The 18162-nt window shown below is 34.8% G+C and overlaps 1 protein-coding gene across 4 annotated transcripts in view; it reads right to left on the reverse strand.

Moving 5' to 3' along the window:
- RTKN2 (rhotekin 2) overlaps positions 1-18162 on the reverse strand; it is a 118615-nt gene that overhangs the window by 67945 nt on the left and 32508 nt on the right. For 3 of the 4 annotated variants that reach the window (XM_088841912.1, XM_088841914.1, XM_088841913.1), the window contains exons 3-6: positions 17924-17982; positions 4223-4276; positions 2859-2976; positions 284-478 (exon numbers count right to left, since the gene is read on the reverse strand). In XM_088841912.1, the coding sequence (XP_088698038.1) occupies positions 284-478; positions 2859-2976; positions 4223-4276; positions 17924-17982 (426 nt within the window). The remainder of the gene's footprint in view (positions 1-283; positions 479-2858; positions 2977-4222; positions 4277-17923; positions 17983-18162) is intronic. The other variant, XM_088841915.1, reaches the window with a different exon arrangement.

Genomic DNA, 18162 nt, shown 5'->3' on the forward strand with positions numbered 1-18162 from the left:
AAACAGTTTGATTTATAGCTAGTCCCTTTTCAAGAAAAAAATTTCATCTTTCTGCTAGATCTTGGAATTTCAAATCACTAAAAACACACTGTCACCCAACTTTCTACTTTCAAAGGAACATGCCACCTCAGCTGGGTAAATGTCAGACAACCAAGTTTTGTTACTGCTTCAGGATGTCTTTTCCCATTTAAAATGTAAACATATGCACCACATACAATACTCTAAAATGTCACAAATACATAATTATACTATGTCTCTATAAATATTGTATTAGAAAACTTACTAAATAGCAGAACTGAAGGACAAGCACATTTCATGATCTTCTTGAAGCACTGAACTGATTTTCTTCCCTGTAGCTTTGCTTATAGATGTTTTCAGTTTCTTAGCTAATTTTTTTGGTGTGTTAGTTATAGAAGATTCTTCTGTACAGCAACTATATACCTCCACCTTTATCTGAAAGTCTGGCCCTGCTTCATTACTAAAAACAAGGACAACCATAATGTTAGAAATTTAACTTAGAAAATAAAATTACAACACCCTCTGATGTTTTCGTAACTTTTCAAAGCAGCATTTGGAACAGGTTTATGTTAATATATATTAATGAGATAGAATCTCCCTGAGTTTATTTAGTATCTAAATGACTTGAGAGGGTCACTGCAACTTCTAGAGCTACCAGCTTCTAAAGTAGGGCAATATTAACTCAATGTAAACAATATACTCAGGCAAATTACTTAAAGAAAAAGAATAAAATGCGCTGGTTGTTTTGTTGCCAATGTTATTGTTCCTTTTCATTTCCTTAATATAATTATTTTAAGGCATTTACATTATATGTGTGATTTCCTGAAATGACCATTCCTCAAAAGGAAAAAGATGTAAAAACAAAAAGGAAAGAAAATTAAACAAAAGGTTTCTTCTGCTGAAACGTTTAGTTTTCGTGTCTTTTTCATAAAGTGCTTACAGTCCACTCAACAATGTGCCCTTCCTTCCTGCTCCACCTTTGTACCTAATAACTCTAACATTTCACTATTTGGTTATACAGGAGAAAACAAATGAATATAATGAGATATACTTCACAAAACATTAGATGTATCTGTAAAAATGCACAATGCTACAACAAATAAACTTTGTGCATTAGCACCCAGCATAAATATAAATATTACCAATCTTAAAAAAGAGAGAGAGACTTCAAACCATGAACTCCTTGAGGTGGAGTGAAGTCTTGATAATCTTTGTATTCTTAATCTAGCATAAAATATATTCAGTATGTATTAAAACAATATGCAGAAAATCTGCAATGTCAAGACTGGCTTTGTTCTTTCTCAGACACAATGAACTAAAAGACTGTGGTGGTATTACTACTAATAAAATATACTTAAAATTGCAAAAGAGGTTCACCAGCAGATTTTGCCTGTAAAGGAAGATCCATCAGTCACAGAGATTTTAAATACACAGCCAATCTATAGTTTGAATAAATCCAAGGAATAATTGGATTCGAAATACTCTTATAGTTTATTATTTGGCAACTTTTAAACATACAGTATTCCTGGTAATGACTAACAAATGTCAATATTTAGAGGAAAAATCAGGGATTCATAAATACTGAATACTTATTAAAACAATCATAACAAAAAGCACATTTTAAAACAACATTTAGAACATTTGTGAGCAGTTATTTTTAGAACGATTTGAAATATTTACAGAATTATTAAAAAATTATAAATCATGAGTTGTCTTACCAAGGAACTTACACTGTTCTGTGAAAAATATCATGATTTTTTTTGTTTGTGGTGAAAATAAATAAAAGAAAATTGTTGTGAAGAAAAGAGTCCATTAACAGGACAATTTTGCCATGAATAAATGCACTATAATATTTGATAATGGAAATAAACATATTTAGATAAATAATAAAAATTAATTTTTTTAGTCTCCATTATATAAACATTTGGCAATATTTGGGGAAGCCTAAGTAAATTCCTTTGGTTCAACAGAGCTTACAAAATGGCCTACACTACTAATTACACACAAAAAAGTAGTTTATTTTTCTTTGTTGTACAAGTACTTAGGGGACAGTGGACCAAAGCCCCAAACATGGTTGCAATAGTCCTTTTTTTAATGCTACATGAGTGGCAAAACTAGTACTTTCAATCTCAACTGTATATAGTTCCATAACTAAAGACTGGAAAAAACATATATATTGATTTCATTTTAATTGATAAGTAGTTACTAGTATTTCAATATGAAGATACTGTCTTTGAAACCCTGTAAGAAATACAAATCACATACTAATTTAGGCCAATAGAAAAAAATACCAGGAAAAACTCATATTAGTTAAAAATGATTTCAGTGGCTACCGGAGGAGTTCTTTCTAGTTCTATATTATGACCACAATAAAATAAGCCTGTAAAAGAGCAGGGGCAATAAAAATGGCCCTGAGGATCACCCAATTTTTTATTGTTTTGGCGTACATGAAAGAAGTGCACCATAAGAAAAAGAACATCTTGAAATTTTACTAAAGTGCTTTTCCTACAGTACATATTTCAGAAGTATCTAATAAAGTTGTTACACTATTTTAATATTTCTGTAAGTAAATCTCTATATGAGATGTAAGAATCTGTTTCATGCTTAAACTCACTCATTGTATTCACAGTTTTACTACTAATATTATATGATTTCTACTTTATTTTACATTGGAAAAATTTCAAATCCAGAAATGGCTTTTAAATAATGCAATGTTCAAAATCAATTTGAACAGTTAAAGATTTTAATGCTTCAAAAATAAGGCAACAATTTTGCCTTCCTCTGAAAAACGTAAAATTTTAGGTTCTTTTCCTTCAAATAAGATTTTAAAAAATACTTACAATATGGTCACATTTTCAAAACATATATCTGTGATTGTTTTATCCACAATCACCATCTCAGTATCAAAAACTTCAGCTCCCATTTTGAATAAACAAAAAATGGCATAGTGCTGTGATCCTAGAGAAGAAAAACAACATTAAAACAATGACTCATATGATGAATCATGCCTATATTATGTTAAAATCTACTTGAAAATGAAAAAAATATCCTAAATATTCGTTAACAGATTCTTATTTTCATACATTGTACACTGTAATCCTTTAACTTTTTATTGAGACAGTTTTGTCAGTATATATTAATTGCTTGCCCAACTAAAATACAACTAAACTACGGAGTATCAAAAAATAAAGTTATAAACATAGGCCTCTCAGCAGCCTAAAGTAACCACCAAACTCATAAATTTTATTCCTAGGAAACTCTGTAAGCTTTAATTAATAGCAAATTTAGCACTACATATATACTATTACCCCTGTCATTTTGGCTTCCAAATATACTTAATAAAAATAAGTTTTCTATTTTAAGAGGTTAGGAGCAGACACATTAACAACAAAACATTTTCCACCAAACAGAGAAGGGGGAAACTACAAAAACAATAAAAAGTAGAGATCTGAACACAAAAACCATAGCTGCTGGACTTTCTAATTTAATATATATATTTTTAAAGTATTAGGTGATTAAAAGACTAAATCCTCACTACTGAGAAAATGGAGCTCTTCAGATAAACTTAATTCTCTATAGTAATCAGAAAGATACACTTAATTCCCACATGTATTCCTTTATAAACTATATTTCTTAAATGAATAACAAATACACTAACCTGATTTCGTATTTTTCATATAAAACTAATTATGGTCAATATGATTCAGGCTTAAAGTATGAGGAACAAAGCTATATCATAATACACAAGAAAGATAAACGACTGTCATAACTTTTCTGCATTGCCTCTAACAGCTACAAATCATTTGAGGTTAATTTCCATGACCCAAGCCATGCATGTATTTGTTAAGTCTATATAAAGCCATAAAATGCTGAAGGACAAGAAAAATTAGATTAAGCTAAAAATCTTTTTCTCTTATATCCCATTAAATAATCTGAAGGAAGAGAACAAGGCAAAAATACTCTCCAATATTTCTGGTCAAATAATGTGGCCTTTACTAACTACTTCACTCAAACATCTCCTTTTGTTTCACAATTTCCTTCTCTATTACCTGTTGGCATCCTTGCACAGGTTCGTATCAATAAGATTGTGCTTATTCTGTCAAATGACATTTATTTCAGTGTGGAAGCAGCTTTCTCTCCCAATTATCTCAAATTTACTACATACTAAAGAAAATACGTCAATTACAATCAAAATCATACATACGTTCTTTATTGCTGAAGTGATCAGAGTCTTTCCACATTAGTGGTATACGAATATCTATAATGGAGGGGAAAAAGAAATGACAAGGAATAATTTTGGTAAACTTTATTTCTTAGAGTAAAATAAACCTCTGTATTCCATAATGGATTCTGACCATTAAAGCCAGTATTTATTTATTATTAAATAAACTAGCATAGTAATATTTTCTCTTAAACATAGCTTAGACTAGGAATATAAAATCTGTTAAACTTATTTAAACCTCACCAAGTATTACTCAAGAAATTAATTTATTAAGTAGCACCTATAATAAGCATTTGCTATAAAATTTTTGTGATTTATGCTTTTGAAATAGGCAAAATTTGGGTAACCTAGTGTTGAATCTATATTTTGGGTAAGCAGTAGCAGCAAATGTAGTTAAATAAATTTCAAAATCATAGAACAGTAGAGGTAGAAATGACTTTAGAACGAACTTTTATCCACTATGTAAACTTTAAAAATGAAAAAAAAATTAAGTGACTTATATAAGATTACTGGTTTCTGGAAGAGACCCAACTCTTGACAAACAAATCCAAGATCTTTCCATTAGGAAGATTTAACTTGTCTACAAAAGAATTTGCAGATCTTTGTATATTCATGCTACAAACTGTAGCATTTTCCTTAAGAAATAAAACTAAAAAGAGGAATGTATTACTTCTTTCAGGCCAAGAAAGGGCCTATGTTCTAAAAGTGATCTAAACGTATTTCTCTCATTCACATATTCTTCAAATTCTAAGTTTAATAAATAATAAATTTATTCCAGAAATTAATCCAGAGCTTTCAAACAGTCAACATTTGTTCTTCCTAGTTTCCTCCATTCTTCCTTTTACTTTTAATACTAGGTTAACATTATGGACAACTTTTCTTTGACATTCTTATGCTATCTGCATATTTTCAAAGTTTGAGAATTAAGATTTTACCAAATAGATTAAGATGAGCAATTATAGCATAACACAGCACAGTAGAAATCTCAATGGTAAAGTGAAGTTAGTTTTAATTTTGTACTCAAATTTCCAAATTTTGTGGAAAATTTCTGTTTAAAACAATTCCCTACTACACTTTGTAAGTTTATGTGCCTATTTTTTCTTATGTCACTTTCAAATAATTATAATTCTTTATGAACATAAGCTATTTGGCTACCTTTATGCTGTGCTTCACTTTTAGATTCCATGATCTTTTGCCTACAATTTTGTTTAGAATTCTTTCTAAGGTTCTTAGTTCCTATTTTCAACTTCCTTTCTAGCAAAGCTTTATATTACTTTACCCCATGCTTCCTAACCAGGTAGACATGTATGAGTACTCTTCCCACTGCTGCTTTAGCACTAATTTTTATCAAAAAGTGAGAGAAATAAAACATTATTCTATTGAGTTCTTCCGTGTCAAACCAACCACTTTACATATATCTCATCCAACAATAATTTTGAAAATGTATCTACCAATTTATGCTCGTGTTCTCACTGTCATTTATCTCAAACTATTTTTTTGTTTCCTCTTTGATTTCATCATCAGTCCATTAGTCTTTTAGTTCATGTTGTTTAGTCTCCATCTAATTGCTTTTTCTTGCTTCTTTGTGTGGTTTACTTCCAGTTTCATGCCATTGTGCACAGAAAAGATACTTGAAAAAATTTCCATTCTCTTAAACTTGTTGAGGCTTGTTTTTTATCCAAGTATGTGGGTCTATCCTAGAGAATGCTGCATGTACACTTGAAAAGAATGTATATTCTGGATTTTTTAAATATAATATCCTCAAAATATCAATTAAGTTTAACTGTGAAAACACAACCATACAAAATCTATAGGATGCAGCAATATAGACCTTCCTCAAAAAAACAAAGATCTCAAATGAACAAACTCATCTACCACCTGAAATTATTAGAAAAGGAAGAACAAACAAAACCTAATGTCAACAGAAGGAAGAAAACAATGCATATCAAAGAGGAAATATATAAAATAGATACTTTAAAACTGTAGGGAAAAAAATCAATAAAACTAAGAGCTGTTTTTTTGAAAGGGTAAACAAAATCAACAAACCTCTGGTCAGGCTCACTAAGAAAGAGGACTTCCCCCCCAAAAAAAAACAAGAAATGAAAGCGGAGAAATAAAAAATACTGCAGAAATACAGAAACTCATAAGAGAACACTATGCACAATTATATGCCAACAAATTGGACAACCTGAAAGAAATAGACAACTTCCAAAAACATACAGTCCACCAAAATGGAATCATGAAGAAACATAATTTGAAGAGATCAAACACTAGAAATGACATTTGTTGTTGTTGCTATCAGTTGTTAAATTGTGTCCTGCTCTTTGCAATCCCATGGACTTCAGCAAGCCAGGCTCCTCTGTTATCACTATCTGCCGGAGTTTGCTCAAATTTGTGTCCATTGAGTCGGTGATGCTATCTAACCATCTCATTTTCTGCCCCCCTCTTCTCCTTTTGCCTTCAATCTTTCCCAGAAGTGAAACAGAATCCATAAAATACAAAATAAAAACTCCCCACAAAAAAATCCAGGACTGGATGGCTTCACTGGGGAATTCTACCAAACATACAAAGAACTTACACTGATCCTTTTCTCAAACTCTACCAAAAGACTGAAGAGAAGGGAACACTTCCAAAGTCATTCTATGAAGCCACCATCACCCTTATATCAAAATCAGACAAAGACACTATCAAAAGAGAAAATTACAGGCCAATAACTTTGATAAATATAGATCCAAAAATTCTCAACAAAATGGCTCTGATGGTAAAGAGTCTGCCTACAATACAGAAGACCCAGGTTCAACCCTTGGGTTGAGAAGATCCCCTGGAGAAGGGAATGGCCACCCACTCCAGTATTCTTGCTTAGAGAATCCCATGGGAAAAAAGTCAAGACACAACTGAGTGACTAAGCACAGAGCACATCCTTGATAAACACAGATCCAAAATCTCTCAACAAAATACTAACAAACCAAATCGAACAACACATAAAAAAGACCATACACCACAATCAAGTTGGATTTATCCCAAGGTCACAACGATGGTTCAACATATGCAAATCAATCAATGTGATACACCACATCAACCAAAGGACAAAAACACATGAACATCTATCTCAATGGATGCAGAAAAAACACCTGATAAAATTCAACATCCATTTATGATAAAAAAAAACTCTTACCACAGTAGTGGGAACATATCTCGACATAATAAAACCTACTTATGACAAATCTATAGCCAACGTAATATTCAACAACCAAAAGTTGAAAGCCTTCCCATTAAATTCTAGAACAAGACAATGCAACCCACTTTCACCACCTAGTTTTTTTTTTTTGGCTGCAACTCATGGTTTGTGGGATCTTAGTTCCCCAACCGGGGATTAAACCCAAGTCCATGGCAGTGAAAGCACTGAGACTTAACCACTGGACTGCCAGGAAATTCCATCACCACTTCTATCCAACATAGCATTGGAAGTCCTAGCCACAGCAATCAGAAAACAACAACAACAAAAAGAAATACAAGATACCCAAATTTGAAGGAAAGAGGTAAAATTGTCATTATATGCAGAAGACAGGATACTACAGAGAACCTTAAAAGACTCCACCCAAAAACTTTAGAACAAACAAATTCAGCAAGGTAGCAGTATACAAAATTAACATACAGAAATCTGTTGCATTTTTCTACAATTAACAATGAAATATCAGAAAGGGAAAAGTTTTAAAAAGGTGCTTTTAAAATCACATCAAAAAAATTAAAATATTTAGAAATAAACCTGACCAAGGAGGTAATTTATATGCTGAGAATTATAAAAATACTGATAAAGGAAATTAAAGATGACTTAAAGAAGTGAAAAGGTATACCATGCTCTTGAGTTATAATTTATGGTGTTAAAATGGCCATACTATCCAAAGCAATCTACATATTTAATGCAAGCCCTGTCAAATTACCCATCATTTTACACAAAACTAGAAAAACTAAATTTTAACTAAAATTTATACAGGACCATAAAAGACCCAGAATTGCCAAAGCAATCCTGAGGAAAAAGAACAAGGCTGGAGGCATAAACCTTCCAGATTCAGATGATGCCTCAAAGTTACAGTCAAAAACAGCATGGCATTGGAACAAAAAAAGACATATGGCTCAGTGTAACAGAAAAGAGTCCAAAAATAAACCCACACACCTATGGTCAAGTAATTTTCAACAAAGGAGGTAACAATATACAATGGAGAAAAGTCTCTTCAACAACTGATGGTGGGAAAATGGACAGCTATGTGTAAATCAATGAAATTAGAATACTCCCTTCACACAATATATAAAAATAAACTAGAAATGGCTTAAAGACTTAAATATAAAACAGAACACCATAAAACTCCTAGAAAAGAACATAGGCAAAACATTCTCTGACATACATAGTACCAACGTTATCCTGCTGCTGCTGCTAAGTCGCTTCAGTCGTGTCAGACTCTGTGCGACCCCATAGACGGAAGCCCACCAGGCTCCCCCGTCCCTGGGATTCTCCAGGTAAGAACACTGGAGTGGGTTGCCATTTCCTTCTCCAATGTGTGAAAGTGAAAAGTGAAAGTGAAGTCACTCAGTCGTCTCCGACTAGTAGCCACCCCCTGGACTGTAGCCCACCAGGCTCCTCTGTCCATGTGATTTTCTAGGCAAGAGTACTGGAGTGGCTTGCCATTGCCTTCTCCAGCAAAAAATAAACAAATGGGACCTAATCAACTTTAAGCTTTTGCACAGCAAAGGAAATCATAAAAAAGAAAAGAAAAGGCAACCTACAGACTGGGAGAAAGTATTTGTAAATGATATGACCAACAAGAGTTTAATTTCCAAAATACACAAACAGATCATATTACTCAGTAACAAAAAAGCTAAACAACTCAATCAGAAAATGGGCAGAAAATCTAAATAAACATTTCTCCAAAGAAGACATACAGATGACCAACAGGTGCATTAAAGATGCTCAACATTACTTTTTATTAATTATTTCAGAACTATAAAAATTATCTGACCAGTGAAGTACTATCTCATACTGGACAGGATGGCCATCATTAAAATGTCTACAAATAATAAATGCTGGAGGAAGGCAGTGTGGAGTAAAGGGAACCCTCCTACACTGCTAGTGGGAATATAAATTGGTGCAGACACTATGGAAAACAGTATGGGAGGCTCCACAAAAAACTAAAAATAGAGTTGCTATGTGATCCAGCAATTCCACTCCTGGGCATACATTGAGACAAAACTATAATTCAAAAAAAAATACACACACAACAATGTTCATAGCAGCACTATTTACAACAGTCAAGACAGAGAAGCAACTTAAACATTCACCAACAGATAAATGGATAAAAAAGATGTGGTGTGTATATACCACATTTATTTTCATTATGTATTTCATACATAATGAAATACTAGTCAACCATAAAAAGAAATAAAATAATGCCATTTGCAGAAATGGATACATTTGAATGTATCCAGACATTATCATAAGTGAGGTAAGTCAAAAAGGGAAATACAAATACTATATGGTATTACTTATACATGAGATCTAAAATGACACGAACTTATTTACAAAACAGAAACAGATTCACAGACATAGAAAACAAACTTGAGGTTACCAAAGGTGAAATGGGGTGGGAAAGGGATAAATTAGGAGTTTGGGATCAGCAGATCCCATTATAATACAAACTATTATATATACATATATATATGTATATATAATAGATAAACAAGGTCCTATAGATCCCAGGGCGGAGAAGGCAATGGCAAGCCACTCCAGTACTATTGCCTAGAAAATCCCATGGATGGAGGAGCCTGGTAGGCTGCAGTCCGTGGGGTCGCTAAGGGTCGGACACGACTGAGCGACTTCACTTTCACTTTTCACTTTCCACTTTCACACATTGGAGAAGGAAATGGCAACCCACTCCAGTGTTCTTGCCTGGAGAATCCCAGGGACGGGGGAGCCTGGTGGGCTTCCGTCTATGGGGTCACACAGAGTCGGACACGACTGAAGTGACTTAGCAGCAGCAGCATAGATCCCAGGGAACTATATTCATACCTTATATGGAGCAGAATATGAAAAAGAATATATACAGGGATTGAACCCAGGTCTCCTGCATTGCAGGCTGATTCTTTACCATCTGAGCCACCAGGGAAACCATGATTGTTCAGCCAGCCAGTCTTGTCAGATGCTTTGTGACCCATGGACTGTAGCACACCAGGCCTCCCTGTCCCTCACCATCTCCCAGAGTTTGCCCAGGTCCATGTTCATTGTATCAGTGATATTGTCCAGCCATCTCAACTTCTGATGCCCTCTTCTCCTTCTGCCCTTGATCCTTCCCAGCATCAGGGACTTTTCCAATGAGTCACCTGTGCGCATCAGATAACCAAAATACTGGCACTTCAGCTTCAGCATCAGTCCTTCCAGTGAATATTCAGGGATGATCTCCCTTAAGATTGGCTGGTTTGATCTCCGTGCTGTCCAAGGGACTTTCAGGAGTCTTCTCCAGCACCACAGTTAGAAGGCAACAACTTTTTGGCGTTCTGTATTCTTTACGGTCCAGCTCTCACAATTGTATGTGACCACTGGGAAGACCATAGCCTTGACTATACAGAACTTTTTGTCAGCCAAGTAATGTCTCTCCTTTTCAACACACTGTCTAGGTTTGTCATAGCTTTCCTGCCAAGAAGCAATTATCTTCTGATTTCATTGCTGCAGCCATTGTCTGCAGTGATTTTGGAGCCCAAAAAGAGGAAATCTGTCACGACTTCCACCTTTTCCCCTTCTATTTGCTGTGTAATAAACAGATGCCATGATCTTAGTTTTTTAATATTTAGTCTTATATTTCATCTTAGCCAGTGAAAGCTGGCTCTTTCACTCTTCTTCACCCTCATTATCAAGAGACTCTTTAGCTCCTCTTTGCTTTCTGCCATTAGAGTGGCATCATCTGCATATATGAGGCTGCTGATGTTTCCCCCACTTATCTTGATTCCAACTTATAACTCATCCAGCCCAGCATTTCTCATGATGTGCTCAGTGTATAGATTAAACAAACAGGGTGACAGCAGACAGCCCTGTCGTACTCCTTTCTCAATCCTGAACTAATCAGTTGTTCCATACAGGGTTCTAACTGTTGCCTCTTGACCTGCATACAGGCTTCTCAAGAGACAGGTAAGATAGTCTGGTATTCCCATCTATCTAAGAGCTTTCCACAGTTTGTCATGATCCACACAGTCAAAGGCTTTAGTGTAGTTGATGAAACACATAGATGTTTTTCTGAAATCCCCTTGCTTTCTTTATAATACAGCAAATGTTGGCAATTTGATCTCTTCCTTTTCTAAACCCAGCTTGGATATCTGGAAGTTCTTGGTTCACATAAAGACGAAGCCTACCATACAAGATTTTAAGCATGACCTTACTGGCACGGGAGATGAGTGCAACTGTCCAATGGTCAGCACATTCTCTGGAACTACCTTTCTTAGGAATTGGGATGAGGACTGACCTTTTCCAGTCCTGTGGCCACTGCTGCGTCTTCCAGATTTGCTGACACAATGCATGTAAAACCTTGATGGCATTCTCCTTTGGGGATTTGAATAGTTCTGCTAGAATTTCATCACATTCATTAGTTTTATTAACAGCAGCGCTTCTTAAGGCCCATTTGACGTCACACTCCAGAATGTCTGGCTCTGGGTGATTAACCACACCATCAGAGTAATCTAGTTCATTAAGATCTGTTTTATACAGTTCTTCCATGTACACACACACAGAGACACACACAAACACAGAGCTAACACTCCTTGAGTTACAAGAACAACAAACTCTAGGGAGACCAAAGTCTTTGGAAGCTCTTACAAGGCAGCTAAAACTGGAAAACTGTCTATCTGAAGAAAATGTCAAGATTATAGAAAACCATTTCACAATATAAGTTACTATGATATGGACTAAAGAGGTTTTAAACTTTTATGCAAGGTTTCTGTTTGCCAAATCAAATTATATGTAAAGCAAACTTTTTCCTGTGTAAACTTCTTAACCTTAATGAAGTTAAGCAAGTGCTCTAATGTTATGAACTGCATCCTGTTCTCATTATGCCCATTTTTGAGAAAAATTAGATAGTTGTTGGGCAGAAAACATTTCATTACTTGTTAATTTTCCAAATTTAAATGAAAAATGTAGTGAATAAATAATAAGATTAAGTTATAAAGTGAGAGAACACGGATATGGTAAATAAGAGCCCAGCACAGGAGTCAGGCTCAGGCATCAGTCCTGGTTCCACACTGAGAAGTGGCTTGGAAAAGTTAGTTACAAGATTGAGTCTCAGTCGCTAATTTGTAAAAGGAGGGCACTTAACTAGATCTCTAACAGTCTGTTTCTTTATAGGTCCTTCCCTTTCTATATGATAATCTCATACTTACACAAAACCACATGCTGGCTAGAATTTTATATTACTAACTGTTGGATTCTTCTCAATATTTACTAAAATCCATGTTACATGACCTTTTACGTTGTACAGGAAAATACTCCTGTTATCATTTTATTCCAATAGAACTAAACTAAGGAATCAACTATTAGCCCAGTCCTTAGGAGAGGTACTTTAAACTTCAAAGAATATGTATCTTATATGTGGCTGACCATCATCAGTTCAGTTCAGTTGATCAATCATGTCTGACTCTTTGTGACCCATGAACCGCAGCACGCCAGGCCTCCCTGTCCATCACCAGCTCCCAGAGTTTACCCAAACTCATGTCCATCGAGTCGGTGATGCCATCCAGCCATCTCATTCTCTGTCATTGCATTCTCCTCCTGCCTTCAATCTGTCCCAACATCAGGGTCTTTTCAAATGAGTCAGCTCTTTGCATCAGGTGGCCAAAACACTGGAGTTTCATCAGTCCTTCCAATGAACACCCAGGACTGATCTCCTTTAGGATGGACTGGTTGGATCTCCTTGCAGTCCAAGGGACTCTCAAGAGTCTTCTCTTCACTGATTGAATGGAGCCATCTTCACCACATATGCCATTTTGAGAGTCTTTTTCTTGGCTAATACTTTCTAGATCTGAAGTCATTAATAAATTACTTCCTATTAATATCCTGATATCAATACCACACCATCATAACTATTGAAATTTTATATACCTTACCATCTGTTCAGAAATAAATCCTTCAAAAAACATCTTATTCTCACCTGCTAATTTCTTTAAGTAAATCTTAAAAATATTGGGTCAAAATTCCCCCTCCAAAATGTTTTATTAGAATTCTATTATTAGAAAATGAATAGGTATATAGAACAGTCTTTGGGACTCTGTGGGAGAGGGTGAAGGTGGGATGATTTGGGAGAATGGCATTGTAGCATGTATATTATCATATGTGAAATGAATCACCAGTCCAGGTTCGACGCATGATACAGGATGCTTGGGGCTGGTGCACGGGGATGACCTGAAGGGAGGATATGCAGAAGAGGGAGGTGGGAGGGGGGTTCAAGAAAGGGAACACAGGTACACCCAGGGCGGATTCGTGTCAATGTATGGCGAAACCAACCAATATATTAATGTAAGGTAATCTGCCTCCAATATAACAAAAATATAAATTAAAAAAAAATGAGCTTCTCAGGTGGCTCCTGACAAATTTTTTGTTGTTGTTCAGTCACTCAGTAATGTCTGATTCTTGTGACCCCATGGACAGCAGCACACCAGGCTTCCCTGTCCTTCACATCTCCTGAAGCTTGCTCAAATTCATGTCCATTCAGTCGGTGATACAATCCAATCATCTCGTCCTCTGCCGTCCCCTTCTCCTCCTGCCTTCAACCTTTCCCAGCATCAGGGTCTTTTCCAATGAGTCAGCTGTCTGCATCAGGTGCCCAAAGTATTGGAGTTTCAGCTTCAGTGTCAGCCCTTCCAATCAACATTCAGGAATGATTTCCTTTAGGATGGACTGGTTTGATCTCCTCTCAAGAGTCTTCTCCAGCACCATCATTCAAAAGCATCGATTCTTCGGCACTCAGCTTTCTCTATGGTCCAACACTCACATCCATACATGACTTCTGGAAAAACCATAGCTTTGACTAGACAGACCTTTGTTGGCAAAGTAATGTCTCTGGTTTATAATATGCTGTCTAGGTTTGTCAAAGCTTTTCTTCCAAGGAATAAGCATCTTTTAATTTCATGGCTGCAGTCACCATCTACAGTGATTCACCATCAGAAATATACCCTTCCGAAAACATATTATTCTCACTTGCTAATTTCTTTAAGTAAATCTTAGAAATACTGTGTCAGAATGCCCCCTCCAAAATGTTTTATTAGAATTCTATTACCCAAAATGGGCTTTCCCGGGTGGCTCAGTCGCAGAGAATCACCTACCAATGCAGAAGACGCAGGTTCGATCACTGACTTAGGAAGAGCCCTGGAGGAGTAAATGGCAACCCACTCCAGTATTCTTGCCTGGAGAATCCCACGGACAGTGGAGCCTGACAGGCTGCAGTCAAGAGTCGCAAAGAGTCAGACACAACTGAGTGACTGAGCACACATATCACCCAAAGTAACTTGGGAACTGTTAATTTTACAAATATGCTATTTACATAGAGTAGTATTATACAATTACTCTTACATCTTTATTAAGGTTATTCTTGGGATATTTATTGTTTTTTTGCTGATTTTATTGTAAAGGAGATAATTTTTGTCATATTTTGTAACTAGTTATTGCTGACTCTGAGAGCAACTGCCACTTTTTGTAAACGTCTCAGTAAATTCCCTTTATTTTCTAGGTCTGCAATCTATTATCTTCAAATAGTACTTAATTTATCTATATCTTTTCAGTTTTTTCAACTTTCACTCTTAGTATTTTAGCTAGAATTTATAAAACTCTGTTGTAAAGTTGATATAATAGACAATGCTATTTTGTTCTTGATTTTAATAGGCTTGCCTTTATTGTCTTCCATGACTTCACTGATGTCCTGTCAAAGGGCTTGCTACTTTCTAGACCATAGTGGATGCCTCACTGCATTTCACAAGTGCTCTCTTTCATAGTTGTCTTTTTCTACTAGGGTGGTATTAACTATTTACACGACCTTGAAAGGAACATTGGACCCTTGCTTCTTTTGCCATACAACCACAGCCTATTGGTCAGTTTGCCCTTTCCCATGCCTAGCTATGTCAGATCCTTAAGAAGAGAAGGTGGACATTTCTTATCTATTTCCCAAGTGGTCATGTACTGTTCAGATGGCAAAAAGAAAACATATAAGTTAGTAATTATTTTTAAATTCAGTGCCAAAGAGTAGAATTCCTTCCACATTATTGCAAATGATTGACTCAGTTTTAGTTTACAGTACTCTTACCTTCTTTTTTAATGTCTTAATTGACACTTTATTGTTGAAACTGATTAGGATAGCTAAATTGATGCTATTAGGTCCTAGGAGTTTTGTCATTTTCAAAAGTGAAATCCAAGTTACTTTCATGAACTGATTTGGTTTTAGTCATTGAATTAGTAGTGTGCCTATTTACCATGTGCAATTTTTTTATGTTTAGCAGAAATAATCAGGATAAACCTCAATCATTCTTTTAACTTTCCTAAAGATCTGGCCTGTGAGTGGTGAAGCTGGAAACAGAAAACCCAAGTATCTTCTGGAAAACAATGTAATCTCAGAAACACCATGAAATTTTGTTGCAAATACTCATTTTGATCAAAACAAGTCATATTTTCATTCCCATATCAAAATAAAATGGATTTATAAAGGTGAATTCATTTTTAACGTTCTTTGTTTTTATCTTTTACAAATACACAGACAAGATATGATTAAGCCTAAGCAAAGATGAGAAGAAATTTTGTAGAAGAAAATGAATTCCATTTACTGAGAATTTTGGCTCCTTAATTTAAAATTATCATTTATAATAAAAGAACACATGAAATAAGATTAATTTCTACACTCAAGTATTCGTAGTCAAGAAAACAGTTTTCTCTCTTAAATGCTTTTATTTAAACACTCTTCTAAAAGGACAGTTAATGCTAATTTCATGAACTGCTGCAGTCAATAACCTATTATGAAATGACAATAGAGGCTAACTCTATCATGGCATTCAGTCTTCAATAACAATTTAACACATCTCATTTGTGTACTGAGTGACACTACAGCATAAGCAAGGAATTATATTTAAGTATTTAAGGATTATATTTAAGTATTTTTAGAATCCTCTTTAAAAATCTGTAATTTTTTTTCACATTAAAATTTATTGAACATAGTTAACAACAATCTAATATGCAAAAGTGCTATGTTTGGCATCAGAAGCATAATTAAGATATAAAACATGTTTTATTCCACTCATATCATAATTTCAAAAAGGAAAACATAAATAACTATACAGCAAGCAATAAATTTTTATATATAGCTATTTTCTGAAAAATTTCTGCTAAGAATAATTCCTCTGATTTAGGACAATTATGTCATATGTAAAATTCAGGTCTACCCATTCTGTAGTAGAATTTTTGTTTATCATGAAGATGTTTCTAAAAACAGTTCCTTGGGTGACATGGCCTGAAATGCAGCAGCAGGCTTCCTGGAGCTAAGAGAATAAGGCTTTCAGCCAATGAAACAACCTAGTTATTACTTAAGGGCTGCTGGAGGTCTGGTGTTTCTAAAATGTATCAGTGAGATAATAATTATAAAAGATACATTATCTAACTAGCATACATATGAGTCAGTCATGTATTTATTCACTCCAATCTGTGGTATCTCCAAGCCATTGTCTTTAGCTTCCTTAAACACTTTGGAGAAACTGAGACAACACAGCATAAGTGCCATCTAGTGGTAAAGGGTTTCCTAACTGTATTAAGAATTCAGAGAAGGAAAATATCATTTCTAGGGGAATGATAACAAGGAAAGCTTTATAGATGAGCTAATAGATCCTGAAGATACTATAGTTATTTCAAGAGTTAACTGGGGGTCAGGAGCATAGGGTGCATTGACAGAACACAGAGAAAAATATATAGTTAATACAGACAGCTTATGTATAGGAACAGTGGACGATATGACGAGAAAAACAGTTTTGAGTGTGAAAGTCACTCAGTCGTGTCCAACTCTTTGCAACCCCATGGACGATACAGTCTAGGGAAAAATGGTTGGGTCAGAATAGAAAACTCTGGTGGGGGAGAGTCTACTCTCTATCCTTTGGGCAACAGAGTGCAGTCATCCATCCAATCAATATTCACTGAATAATAACTAAGTATGAGCACTGTATTAGTTTCTGGGTTTATAACGACAAACAAAGCAAACACGGTTCTAACCCTCATGGAAATTTTGGAGTAGACAAACATTAAAAAAAAGCGGTATTGAAACTTCCGAGCCGAAAAGGGAGAGTTAAAAGACTTGAGTTTGTAGCCCAGCTCAACTACTTACAGGAAGTCATTTAACCTCTGAGTCTGTAGAAAAACAGAACTACTGTGCTTTTTTCACAGTGTTGCACTGAAGAGAAAACTACATTAATATATCCAATATACATGAATTGGTTTTCTCAAACTGTAAAAGTTTACACAAATGTAGAGCATAATGATGAAAACAGTGTTTTAGAACAAATATTCTGGTAGAGGTATGCAAAATAAAATGAAAATGGATATAAAGAATTTAAAAAACCACTAATTCTAGGAAGTTACTTTATAGAATTTACTCAGCAATATAAAAATGATCCATTACAGCATACCTGATATGGCAATCTTTCCTCTACAAGCTGTCCGTTCTTTACTTTCAAAATTCTCCTCACTGTCAAAAGAAAACAAAATCCTATTGAAAAAACAAAGATCTTCTCTAATAAGCAATTATTTTAACAATCTTTCATAAATGCCTAAATATTAAAAACAAACACGTATCCTGGAATAACAATGACTTCCAGTTAATATCAACTATTTGCTTCAAACTTTGTGATGTTTAGTCAACAACTAG

The sequence above is a fragment of the Moschus berezovskii genome, chromosome 12 (assembly GCF_049115385.1).
Source record: "Moschus berezovskii isolate FMDL1 chromosome 12, NW_MosBer_1.0, whole genome shotgun sequence".
NCBI lineage: Eukaryota > Metazoa > Chordata > Mammalia > Artiodactyla > Moschidae > Moschus > Moschus berezovskii.